This window comes from Zophobas morio, unplaced genomic scaffold (assembly GCF_036711695.1).
Source record: "Zophobas morio isolate AGI-343-1 ecotype UQ-CSIRO unplaced genomic scaffold, CSIRO_AGI_Zmor_V1 ptg000017l, whole genome shotgun sequence".
NCBI lineage: Eukaryota > Metazoa > Arthropoda > Insecta > Coleoptera > Tenebrionidae > Zophobas > Zophobas morio.
In genome coordinates, this window is record NW_026972122.1 from 5613687 (window position 1) to 5626526 (window position 12840).

General features: G+C 33.3%; 3 protein-coding genes across 3 annotated transcripts; all 3 read left to right on the forward strand.

Moving 5' to 3' along the window:
• Window positions 1-1093: 1093 nt before the first annotated feature.
• LOC135130316 (brachyurin-like) lies at window positions 1094-2289 on the forward strand. The gene is made up of 6 exons (XM_064057678.1): window positions 1094-1207; window positions 1259-1289; window positions 1344-1494; window positions 1543-1796; window positions 1858-1997; window positions 2050-2289. Exons 1-6 carry the CDS (start codon window positions 1154-1156, stop codon window positions 2218-2220), a joined length of 801 nt encoding a protein of 266 aa, XP_063913748.1. The 5' UTR covers window positions 1094-1153; the 3' UTR covers window positions 2221-2289.
• A 3473-nt stretch (window positions 2290-5762) lies between these two features.
• LOC135130157 (chymotrypsin BI-like) lies at window positions 5763-6844 on the forward strand. The gene is made up of 5 exons (XM_064057500.1): window positions 5763-5873; window positions 5939-6089; window positions 6142-6392; window positions 6447-6586; window positions 6636-6844. Exons 1-5 carry the CDS (start codon window positions 5804-5806, stop codon window positions 6804-6806), a joined length of 783 nt encoding a protein of 260 aa, XP_063913570.1. The 5' UTR covers window positions 5763-5803; the 3' UTR covers window positions 6807-6844.
• Window positions 6845-10804: 3960 nt separating this feature from the next.
• On the forward strand, window positions 10805-11988 carry LOC135130121 (brachyurin-like). The gene is made up of 6 exons (XM_064057452.1): window positions 10805-10927; window positions 10989-11146; window positions 11192-11358; window positions 11409-11495; window positions 11547-11686; window positions 11735-11988. Exons 1-6 carry the CDS (start codon window positions 10865-10867, stop codon window positions 11900-11902), a joined length of 783 nt encoding a protein of 260 aa, XP_063913522.1. The 5' UTR covers window positions 10805-10864; the 3' UTR covers window positions 11903-11988.
• Window positions 11989-12840: the final 852 nt, after the last annotated feature.

A 12840-nucleotide genomic window follows, 5' to 3' on the forward strand; every position in this document is an offset into this window, starting at 1 on the left:
ACCTCGCCGGTTTCCCGTGAATGTTTATCTGCAGTACCGGCTTTTAATTAGGCTGTTAGTTGGCTGCGTCCTTAGCGGGGATGGAAGTAACCTTCAAAAATGCGAGTGTTTATTAAAATCCATGCCGCCTATTCGGGCTGTGGTGAGGGAAAATGAACCTTCACGAGAAGACGCCCTTCGCGCTGCTGTCGCTATATGTCTTCACGTTGCGTAGTTTGTTCTAGAAATTTAGGAAAGAAAACTCTTGTAAATGGAGACTGATGAAGAAAAACAAACCCAGAGATAAAATATAAGTACAAAACAGAAAATTACCCAAAAAATACGAGCCCGAATAGCCAGAAGATTGAGATACATCCTTCAAACTTTCGAATGTCTGAAAAAAGATAAAACAAAATTCGGAAGAGGGAACAAGAAGGAAGAAGAGAAGAGGACAAGGAAGAAATGGTTGGCAGTGGTGAAGAGACATATAGAAAAAGAATCTATAATGAATTGGAATGATGTCGCAAGAGACTGGAAAAAGTTGAACCAGTGAAGTAAAGTAAATAAGTAGAAGCCAGGATGTTACAAGCCAAAAGATAATGAACAAATAATTTTATATCAGGTCTGATTTATTGCACTTATCCATATGTGCATTATATGTATAGATGTTTTGTCGGCAGTTGCAACCTGTTTTACGATTATTTGTTAATGATACCATTTTGTAGACAAATCGTCGGTGCAGACTTATGCTGGTATCAGTGATAATGATCTTAGTGCTAGTGATATTGTCCTCGATTTAACTTAAGTGGTTAGAGATGATGCAATTTGATCAGAAGTAATCTCAACAACAAGTGAAAAAAAAAGATGCGTTAATTAATTGAACTTAACATTAGAACGTAAGCCTTTAGTAAACTTTATAGCACTCTTTATCTGTAAGCACAGGTATCTTTACAACATCCTTCTAAATAGATAGCCCAATAGACTATGAATTACCTATTTATTAGACCAAAGTTCAGAACACAGGAAACATAAAGATAAAACTTGATAATAAAAAACATTATATAAATTCATTAAGTTGCATTTAATGCAAGATTAGTGATAAAAAATAAAAATTTTCTATTACGTACTAGTATATTGTTAGTATCACTTCTTGTTTATAATAATCCTAAAGAAAATGCAATTCTTACTCGATTTAATCATCTGTGTTTCTGTTTTGACATGGCTTGCGGTACGTAATTCATAGAAATAAAAAACATTTAGTACATGTTATAATTTTAAGGAAATTACGTCTGCAAGTAATGAATACACAGGTAAGAAAAAACAATGCTCAGTAAGCTACTTTACTTTTGTAATTTTTGTAAAAGGGCAACGAATTATCGGTGGAGATGTGGCAAGAAGTGGTCAATTTCCATTTATGGCAGCGCTCACCGTGGAAACAGAAGACAGTACATACTTTTGTGGTGGTGCCCTGATTACGAACCAATGGATTTTGACCTCTGGTCATTGCGTATATAAGTAAAAAAGTGTGAATTTGTAGTCACAATACTTACATACAGTGTTTAGAGCAGTTACTATAACTGTTCGTTTAGGTTCTATCAAACTAGAAGGAAGCGACACGAGTGTGATCACTGTGGCTTCTTCTCACGCCGTTCCACATCCAGAATTCAATCCAGACACTATTGAAAACGATATTGGTCTTCTTAAACTTCGGTTACCAGTACAGCTGACTACCTACATACAGCCCGTTAATTTAGCAACAGTCAATCTTCCAGCTTCGGCTGCTCCTGTAGCAATTGGTTGGGGGCAAACCAAAGATGGTATTTTTCTATAGTCTTATTTGAAGTTTATTTATTCAAAAGTCGTCTTTTAATGTGTAAGATGATCCAGAACTAGCACCTGAACTAAACTTTGTGAAGCTGGTTGTTATATCCAACGATGAGTGTAGGCTTACCTATGGTAATCAAATTACTGACACCATGGTGTGTGCTGCAGGAAATTATAATGAGGGTTCTTGTATTGTGAGTGTTTTTGAATACAGTTGAAGAGAAAATGTACGATTGTGTATTCTAGGGAGATGGTGGGGGACCTTTAATTGTAACCATGATTGGTGGTCAATTTATTCAACACGTAGGTGTTTCTAGCTTTTATAGTGGAAATGGTTGCGAAAGCACAGATCCTTCAGGATATACAAGGACCTATCCTTATGTGGATTGGATTAAAAACGTTACAAGTGGAGGATAAATGTGTATATTACATATTTTGTTTGATATTAAACCATTTGTAATAGAATCTTCTACACTGTTACTATAATTTTGACAATTTTTTTGATGCCACATTTTCAATTTTAGTGTTTTAGTTGTTTTAAACTACTTTGTTCTTTCTAGAACTTCTGATTTCCAATATCACCTTATATGTTTATAAAAATTGTTTCATAATATTGTGGTAAATGAAACAGCCAAAATGACACATGCGCACAAAATTTGTCTTTGAACTGTGATGGTCAATAAAATCCACTCCTCCTTCGTGCATTCCTTCCAAGAGAAGGAGGAAGCCAGCTAGGCGGCCTGATTTACTGGGGGCGAAAATCCATTTTGTAGATAAACATTCACGTGAACGATGTGATCCCTTCACTTCGCTTCCGTCAACAAACAAGAATTAACAATGAATGAAAATTTCATTGCAATTGAGATCGGGGCGGCTAAAGGTGGGGCTTAACTTTTGGCTTCCTTTTTTTAATTGATAATAATTATAGTTTTCTTTGAACATAATGTTTCAGGGAGTAATTTCGTGTAAAAAAATAAGAATTTTGCAGTTAAGCTCCGCCCCCTGGCTCACAATGAATAAAAAAACTCATCACAATTCAGATAGGGTGGGTGGGCGGGGCATATATTTTGTATATATATTATTTTTCTTAATATAAGTAGTTCTTTTCACAACAAGAAACTTGAAACATGTTTAAAATCGTAAATTTTTGTAGAGAAATATCGATTGTTTGTTATAATTTCCAGATTTTGGTGATTTTTAGTTGGCAATACTATTGATCTGAGAAAGTTGATCATTTTCTTGGCGAAAAAAATTGCTTGAAACATGCAAACTTTCAAAAATAGCCCAATTTATTCCCGAAATCGTTATGTTGAGGAAAAAGTACAAATTGTTTTTTTTCAAAATTTCCTTAAAAAAATTCGAAATTTTATCCATTGAGGAAAAAATTGGTTTTTTATAGAAGAATTATTCGGATTCTATGCAAAATGTAAACTGTATGCCTTTCTGGCATATTTTACCTTTTTGTTTCTATTTTTCTGAATGAAGTTGTTTAAAAAGGTGAATCCTAAAAATGTTTGTGACTATCTGCTATAGTTGGAGAGACTCAATCTAAAAGTGCTCACTGCGCTCGTATTTTCTGAGAATAAGAATTATTAAAATGCGAGCGCAGCGAGTACCTTTCAAGTATTATTAAACAATTATTCGTTTTGTCCCTGAAAAGCTAAATTATTAAGAAAAATTTTGTTGTCGTTAAAATATGAGTTTAAAGATTGTTTGTGATCACTAATATCTGTGGAAGTGAAACACCCTGAACGTGCTCGCTACGCTCGCATTTGAGAGGTGAATTTTTTTAGAGTAATTTACCTTGACAGGGTAATCTGGAGAATTGCTATTTCTCTACAGAAAGTTACCATTTTAAACATGTTTTAAGTTTCTTGTTGTAAAAAAAAAATACTCATATTAAGAAAAATATATGTACATAAAATATATGAAACAATCGATGGGTGGAGCTTCTCTTTTAGTTGTCTTTTTTAATTAATACATTTAGTTTTCATTGTATAACACGATTTCTTAAGAACATATTTCACATGGTAATTTCTCGTAGAAAAATAACGATTTTGCAATTAAGCTCCGCCCCTCGGCTTACGATGAATAAAAAAAAATCATCAGAATTGAGATCGGGTGGGTGGGCGGGGCTTATATTTTGCCTTTTTTTCTTAATATTCACAGCCATCTTTTAATAACAAGAAGATTAAAACATGGTCAAAATGTTTTTGAAAGGAAACATGAATTTTGTAATTATGGGGCGGAGCCTATTGCAAAGTCGATATTTCTTTATTCAATTTTCCTTTTAAAGCGTGTTTTAAGTTTTATGTTGTGAAAAGAAGTCTACACATATTAAAACAAAACGGCAAAATGTAAAAAAAACAAAATATATGCCCCGCCCACCCTCCCTACCTTAATTGTGATGAATTTTTCATTCGTTGTCACACCGAAGGGCGAAGACTAAGTGCAAAATCTATATTTCCCTGAAAAAATTTACGATTTTAAACATGTTTTAAGTTTCTTGTAGTGAAAAAACTGTAATATTAAGAAAAACAGAAACAAAATATATGCCCCTCCCACCCACCCTGTCTCGATTGTGATGAATTTTTAATTTGTCGTGAGTCAGAGGGCGGAGCTTAATTGCAAAATTCTTCTTTTTCTACAAGAAATTGCGATCTGAAACGTGTTCTTACAAAATTATATTCAAAGAAAACTATAATTATATCAATTAAAAAGGAAATCCAAAAATTAAGCCCCACCTATACCCATTCCTGTTTTAACTATAAACTTTTCATTCGTTGTTACACTATAGGGGGCGGAGCATAATTGCAAAATCCATATTTCCTTGCAAACATTTACCATTTTAAACATTTTTTAAGCTGTTATGAAAAAAGTATTTATATTAAGAAAAAAACAAATATACCTTCCTTCCCCCACACACCTTACCTCAATTGCGATGAATTTTTCATTCGTTGTCACACCGAAGGGCGGAGCTTAATTGCAAAATCGATATTTACCTGCAAAAGTTACCATTTTAAACATTCTTTAAATTTCTTTTTGTGAAAAAACTATTTATATTAAGAAAAAACAGCAAATATTTGTGCAAAAATTCTCTTTATTAATCATTATTAGAGAAGTTGTACCGTCCTTTAAAATTATTTGTGAAGAGTGTTTCTTTTTGCGGCAGGGACTACAACTTGTTTTTTTTAATAGAACACTCTATATATTTTTACATATCCTCATTAGCTTCTTTCTTCACCTTATAACTACATATATCCTGTTTTTGAAATTCTCATGTGACGTTGCCACGTTATTCCAATTTCTGTGATATTTTTAAACAATGAAGGGTTCCCAAAAAGAATCAAATTTTAATATACAGACCATTCTTTTTCTTTCAATAACGTGGGTCTCTTAATAAAGTCAAAAAATCAATAAAAAACAAGTTTTATATTGAAAAACTTAAGAAGAAAAAGAGAAGAAAAACCAGAACAAGATGGAGTAATAAAATCCCGGTTTGTCTGGTCAATGAAAAATATGAAAAATCTATATTTGAAAATTGTCATAATAAAGTTCCAATAAAAAACTAAGTTTTGTGTTACTTTTTTTATTGTTTTTTAAATTTACCATTTGAAGCATACCGAGAACCCTCGGAATGCTTCAAACCGATCACTTCTACAGTGGAAATATTAGGAGAAGAACACGCTGACTCAATCTGTCACAAGGAGCCCGACAGAGTAACGAACGCCACTCTACTCATTTGTTTCACGGGTGTGTCCTTCTCACAGTATTTCCACACTAGTGTCACTTCGATTCGGAAGGCTTCCCATACAAAATGATAAATGTACGTAAATAATTACATGCAATTAAAATTATTATTGTTTTAGAGAGGATGTAAACACATTATAACGTTAATTGGATAAGATAAATTAAGTTTGGTTGTTAATCAGATCCTATATAAAGTAATTAATTTCTTAGACATTTGCCATAAAATCCAGACCAATTAAAGTGACGTAGTATGAAGCAACTTTTAACATCACTGTCCCTACTCAGCTGCTTGTTTCTTGTGCAAGTTAATTGCCGCATAGGTAAAAACATTTTTTTTTTGTTTTGCTTTAAACGATCATCTTTTACTCCAATTTACTGTCACCAGGAACTCGCATTGTGGGTGGAAATGTAGCAAAAGAAGGCCAGTTTCCTTTCGCAGCTTTGCTAACGATTGAAACTGAAGGTTTCGTATTTGTTTGTGGAGGAGCACTCTTGAACGAAGAATGGGTTCTGACATCCGGAACTTGCACTAACAAGTACGACCCATTGTAAATTTGCAGAACGAATTAAACGTTTCGTCCCTTGTAGCATTGTGAACGTCACAGTTAGTTTAGGTTCAACCAGCAGAGATGAAAATGATCCAAACCGAGTGACCGTTGTTTCAACCGTTGTTGTGCCACATCCCGATTTTAACCCAGATCAGATTTTGAATGACATAGGTCTTGTCAAGCTTTCTGAAGCAGTTGAGTTTTCAGATTATGTACAACCAATTAAATTGGCAACGATTAATTTACCTAACATCTTACATCCAACGGTTGTTGGGTGGGGACAAACTGCTGGTGGTTACTCAGACACTCAGTAACGTACAGTTGAACTTAAGATGTAAGTTGTAGATGATTCGGATCCAGCGACGGATCTACAGTATGCACAGTTAAATATTCTAACTAATGAAGAATGTCAACTGATTTACGGGTCGCAGATTGTTGATAATATGGTGTGTTTAAATGGAAATAACAAAGAAAGTACATGCTATGTGAGTTAGGAAAATTAGAGTGGATAGTTAACAGTTTGTGGGATTTTAGGATGACTCCGGAAGTCCTTTAGTTGTACGTCCTATTGGAGCTTCGAGTTTGCAGATTGTTGGTGTTTCAAGTTTCTTTAGTGGAAATGGATGCGAGATTGGTGAGCCGTCTGGATTTACTAGGACGTATCCTTACCTTGATTGGATAAATAGTGTACTGCAAGAAGCGTAACAGAAATTAAATAAAAAATATCACAACAGAACCAAAAATTTTTTAATCAATTGAATTCTTCGTATAGTCTTCAATTGTACATACATTTTTGTAAAGTAATTACTTTACTTACCCACAATTATAATTGTGGTTAAGATTCATAAATCACACGTGTAGGAGTACTACGTTAAGTATTTTATAAAATTTAAATAATGTTTAATGTACGAAATTTTAAGGAGATGTCATCACATTGTTGGTGGGATGATTAGAGACATTTTGCTTAGCGTTTTACCATCTACACTATTTTCCTGAAATACATAAAAAATTGAGAATAATGGATTCAGTAATTTCAGAGACAGACGACAAACAGACGGAAATGGCAGACTTATTTTTTCGTACTCTGAAAGTTATGAAAAGTTTAGAAAACATGAAAGTACCTACTCCCCCGATGGACGCTATTGCAATACTTCCTTACCTTACGTTCGGAAACTAAAAACTGATTGAAGGTTCAAAACTTCCCTCGCCCCTGAACTACAGTCCAGCACTCGTGACGTCAGAGTTATTGGAACTTTTAAAGTAGAATTAATTTTAGTTAAATCAAGAATGCAGTTATTACTCTTATTTATTTTATACGGAGACGTTGAATAATAATCTAAGTCAACGCCACATTCGCAATAAAATTTAAATAAAAAAGTATGATGACAAGTTTCGGTACCTACTGGTATCATCATCAGAGCTAAATAACCAATAAATTAATAATGATAAATTTATCAGAAGGAAAAAGCCTTTAAAAAAAATAGAGGGCGGATGGGCGGGGCTAGTACTTGTTAAAGATAAGACTGATTTTGACCAATGACGTATCCTCTAAGAAAATAGACGGTGGGTGGGCTACGCTCTTAACAATCGACTTGTGAGTCTGTAAAAAATATAAAAAAATCTTTCTCATATTTTGGTGGAGTTATGAATCGTAAGTACAGGAGTATATTATTTTATAAAATTTGAATGGTACCTGTTTATCATGAGAAATTTGCGGTGACGTTATCAGAGTGCTGGTGGGGATGAACAAAAAAATATATTCTTTTAATTTTTTATTAGTTATTATTATTATTAAAAAAAATATTCAGCTTTATTTGTTTGGGGTAATATACAATCACCTGCCTTTCTAATTGTTTTATATTTTAGATGTGGCGTCACAAAGGTTTTGACCTCCTGTCTCCCTTTGAACGTGTAACGTAATTTATGTTTGACCCCTTATTTGCGATAACCTCTATACATAAAAATATAGACAATAACTGTTGGAAAATTTGGATGCTTTTAGGAAAAACTCAAAGCGGTTTCATAAACCACAAGTGTAGGAGTATATTATTTTATGAAATTTAAAACTTAAATTTAAAAATATTATGGATATTAAGTTTATTGTACTATTACTTTACCAATATTATTATAATTCCCCTGAAGATGACTGTCATTCTGTATCTAAAACATATGCCACATTGCATAACTTTTTGGTATAAATTCTTTTAAGAAAAAAACAGTTTATTACGATTGATTTTTAAAATTGTAAAATATTGATGGATACACTATAAATTTTATCCGAAGATCGTGGATGACATATGAATTGTCCGACTTATGAAAATTAAAATAAAAATGTTTAATCAAATTTTTGGAAATAAAAGAAGTTCCACTGAAATTGAAGCTCAGTTATTTTATGGGAAGAAACGAAGAAGATCGATAAACAAGACGTATAGTAATCGAGACCATCGGGCGATTTACCACTTTCATGTTTTCTCGACATTTTCATGACCCCTAGAGTACGAAAGAGTAGAACTCGCGTTTCCGTCTGTCTGTCGTTTATCTGTCTGTCGCCTGTGTCAATTTTTATTAGACAGATAAACTTCGAAACTACCGGACCGACCGTTGTCGAATTTTCTATGTATTTTAGAAATATTGTGTACATGGTAAAATGCTAACCAGAATTTGTCTAATTGTCCCCACCTTTAATGGAATGACGTCATCTTTAAAATTTACAATAGTAAATTTTATGAGATAAGATACTTCTGTACTTGTGGTTTATGAATCCGTGTTGACTTTTTACTCTCGACATTCAGATTTTCGAGAAAAAAAATCAAAAATAATAGATAACACAATTTTACAATTTAACTTTAAAATTTCAAAATCGAATGCTCTGAAATCTTACAAACGTTTTAAGTTTATAGGAAGCTTATAAATCGTTAATACAAATTTATTCGTTTATGACTTTCTCAAACTATGATGGCGTCACCTTTTTTGCCTAATATGTTGTTTAAATTTTATAAAATAACGTACTCCTGTATACGCGCTTTATGAATGTATTAAATTTTTAACCTAAGAATTCAATTTGTTTTGAAAAAATATAACTTTGAAATTGTTCTGTTTATGACCCTCCTCTAAAGATTATTACGTGGTGTTACAATTTTACTGAATAAATGTTATTCACAGTTATGAGTCCAACTTTTTTACAAAAAAAACATTTCCTCTGCGTCGAAGAGATAAAATTCCTGATGCTTGTAATCTCGACGTGCTAATTCTTGAAATCTTTCGACGCACAATCTTAAACAGTCGAAGTTAAGCCTGTACTAAGAAACTGAGAATACATGTTTCCCCTTTGTTATTTGTTTTAACTATATTTCATCTAGTCTCCACTCACGGCGTAGGAGATGTGGGAGTGTTTCTTAGGCTATTAGTTAAAATTTTGTAGAAGTTGTCATATACCCAAAATATCAAAAATTATATTTCATGTTCATTGTTCATAAAAACTGATCCGTTAACTTTTTCTAAATTGTTTAAAACATATGTTAGGCCGATCTTGGAATTTGCTAATGCAGTGTGGGCCCCTATATTCCAGCGCGACAAAGATCTTCTCGAGTCTGTTCAAAGACGAGCTACGCGTGTTCCTTATGGCTACCATAGACCCCAGTATCACCAAAGATTATCAATTATGCAACTTCCGCTGCTTTCGAATCGGCGAGTTAGAGGTGACGTGATAACTGTATACAATGCTCTGACAGACGATAATTCTCCGATAAAGCATATATTTCCTCTCAATACAGACGGACGGACACGAGGGCATTCATACAAACTTCTTAAAGACCGGTTTCGTACCAGTGTTAGACAGTTCTTCATTGTTAACCGTGTGTTTAATGCCTGGAATTCTCTACCTGCAGAAGTTGTACAAAGTACAAGTACAGCCACCTTTAAAATGAAGTACGATAATCATATTGACGAAAACCTTAATCGTAGTTAAACATATTTACTTCATACGCTTTATTTATTGAGTACTCCCATTAGTGAGCGCGGGCATAACAGGTAGTAACCTCTGCCCGATCGCATTTTACAATAATAATAATATTAATAATAATAATAATAATAATATTTTATACTTCACAGTGACATTGTTGCAAGTTGATGTTTTTCTTATAGTTGTTCCTGTGATTACCACGATGAACGAAAAAATACTTACTAATTTTTCTTATCTAAGCAATCATTTTACAAGTACTTTAAGGCAAGTTATTGCTGTCATTTCTATATTCATTAAATTACCTGAAAATGCCAAAAAAGATAAACATCGTATTTTGTTAATTATTTTATTTTCAGCAGTAAATGGTATTAAGTGTAAATAAAACGATCGAAAATAACAACTTAGTTGAAAGATTGTGATCAAAAAATACGCATTTTTACCGAAATTTTCGGGATTAGAAAAATATGTATAGCAGCGGCAATAAAAATTGATAAAGTTATTCCAATACTTAACAATTTTACTTAATTTGTGATTTAGTTAAAATATGTTTCTTTGACAGAATATTGTTAGACTGGATTCGATTGTAAAACAAATAGAAATATGGCTTTAAAGTCATCAAATAACAATCGTTTTTGTTCGTCATTTTTACTAAATTATTTTTATAGATTTTTGTTCTATAAATTTTCCATCCCACTGAACAAATCTCATACTAAAATGATAAAGGGATTTGCGAAATAACGGTTTAGTGATATAAATTGCTTCAACAGAAGCAGTTAACGTAAAAAGTCAAAAATTATCTAAAATGGAAGCCGCTAAATTTGTTTTTCTTCTAATTATCTCATCCTTATACTACTATACAAATGGAGTAAGTGCTTTTTCTTCTATTTTTGTTCATATATATATAAATGATAAACATTTTTACACAGAAAGTTTCGCCTCGGATAATTGGGGGTGAAGTTGCCAGAGCATCCCAGTTTAGGTTTGCAGCAGCCATTTACACACATACCGCCGACAGCAAATTTTTCTGTGGTGGCGCCCTAACCGGAAACCAGTGGATTATAACGTCAGGAACCTGCGTATACAAGTAATATTTTTTCTACAACTACCGTTTACCATCTTAGTAATTTAGTGCTGAACTTTTTACAATACAACTCGGGTCTAACACTCTCGAAGGAGAAGATTCAAATCGCGAAGTGTTGGCCACATCTACTTACTATCTGCACCCTGATTTCAACCCTGAGACGCTTGAGAATGATATTGCTGTCATTGAACTTCGAATGGCTGTTATGTTGAACGGTAACTGTAATTTAGGTGATTAATTTATTCCTATGGTGGTGGTATTATAGGGTACATACAACCCATTTATGCAACATCCATGGACCACCAAAACAACACTGATGCCATAAGTTTAGGGTTTGGACAAGTAAGCGACTGTAAGTTTGTTCAAAATTTTCTCAATTAGAAAATTAGTAAGTTGGTTTCAGCTGATCCAGAGCTGTCTAACGAGCTTAGGTATGTATCTACTGTCACTTTAACTAACGAAGAGTGTCGTCTGTATTACGGAAATCAAATTGTGGACAATATGGTTTGTGCTAGTGGAAACTACAACGAAGGAACTTGCATTGTGAGTATTTTCAAAAACTGGATTTGTGTTTAATTTTTGATTTTGTAGGGTGATAATGGGGGACCACTCGTAATCACCAATGGAAAATATTTTTCTTTGATTGGAGTGGCAAGTTTCATCAGTGCTAACGGCTGCGAAAGTACAGATCCCTCGGGGTATACAAGAATTCGTCCATATGCTGACTGGATTCACAACATCACTGGTCGATATGGATAGTAAATATTTGAACCAAGTTTATGGAAAGAATATAAACTTAATATTTGTATTCAAGTTGGACTTAAATTAAAGTTGAACATAGTTTATTCTTTATCTCCTGATTCCGTCCATCTGTAAGTCGGTGATGTTTTAAAACAGATTATTTCTGAAACTACTGATTTTTAATGCATTTTCAGGTCATGGTATCGATTTTTAAAGCCGAATCAAATTTTTTCTGTTCATCCGTGTGAAATAATTTGTGACGTCATCTGAAATAATATTATATTTTATGGTATTTCCGAACAGGATTCCTCCCTAGATAGTAAAAATCGTAGAGAAAAGGACTCCGAATTTCTATCTGATTTTCTACAATTTGTTAACGCCGATCCAAACGACTATATGACTCCAGAATCACAGATTCTTCTTCCGTCTCGTACCTTGGCAAATTTGAAGCAAATCCTAACAAGTCGCGTCCTATTAAAATAACACTCAATGACAACCAACAAGTACGAAACCTACTGAGTCTGATAAAAAAAAATCGTGCAAATATTGAAGGTAACCCACGCTTTAAATCAATTCGAGTTTCATTGGATCGCACAAGTCGACAACGTCACTATTACAATGAATTAAAGGACCAAATTAAACAAAGACTGGAGAACGGAGAAGAAAATCTTTTCATAAAATATGTTCGTGGTATACCTACCATTCAAAAATCTTTAAACTAACCTCGCCCAAATGCCATAAACGTAATTTAAATATTTATTATCAAAACGTTAGGCGACTTCGAACAAAAACGGTTAATTTCTTTAACAATCATTCTATTTCTGCTGACAATTATGACATAATTGGATTGACCGAAACCTGGATGACTGAGGATTTTGCTAATTCGGAACTTTTTTCTACTTCTTTCCCTGTGTTCAGATGTGATCGTAATTTATCAATTATCGGTGGTACTAGAG

Coding starts and splice junctions, on each gene's coding strand:
- LOC135130121 (XM_064057452.1), top strand. CDS start 10,865: ATGGAAGCCGCTAAATTTGTTTTTCTTCTAATTATCTCATCCTTATAC. Junction 10,928..10,988: donor TATACTACTATACAAATGGA/GTAAGTGCTTTT, acceptor ATTTTTACACAG/AAAGTTTCGCCTCGGATAAT. Junction 11,147..11,191: donor TCAGGAACCTGCGTATACAA/GTAATATTTTTT, acceptor TTAGTAATTTAG/TGCTGAACTTTTTACAATAC.
- LOC135130157 (XM_064057500.1), top strand. CDS start 5,804: ATGAAGCAACTTTTAACATCACTGTCCCTACTCAGCTGCTTGTTTCTT. Junction 5,874..5,938: donor GCAAGTTAATTGCCGCATAG/GTAAAAACATTT, acceptor TACTGTCACCAG/GAACTCGCATTGTGGGTGGA. Junction 6,587..6,635: donor ACAAAGAAAGTACATGCTAT/GTGAGTTAGGAA, acceptor GTGGGATTTTAG/GATGACTCCGGAAGTCCTTT.
- LOC135130316 (XM_064057678.1), top strand. CDS start 1,154: ATGCAATTCTTACTCGATTTAATCATCTGTGTTTCTGTTTTGACATGG. Junction 1,208..1,258: donor CTGTTTTGACATGGCTTGCG/GTACGTAATTCA, acceptor TATAATTTTAAG/GAAATTACGTCTGCAAGTAA. Junction 1,495..1,542: donor TCTGGTCATTGCGTATATAA/GTAAAAAAGTGT, acceptor TACAGTGTTTAG/AGCAGTTACTATAACTGTTC.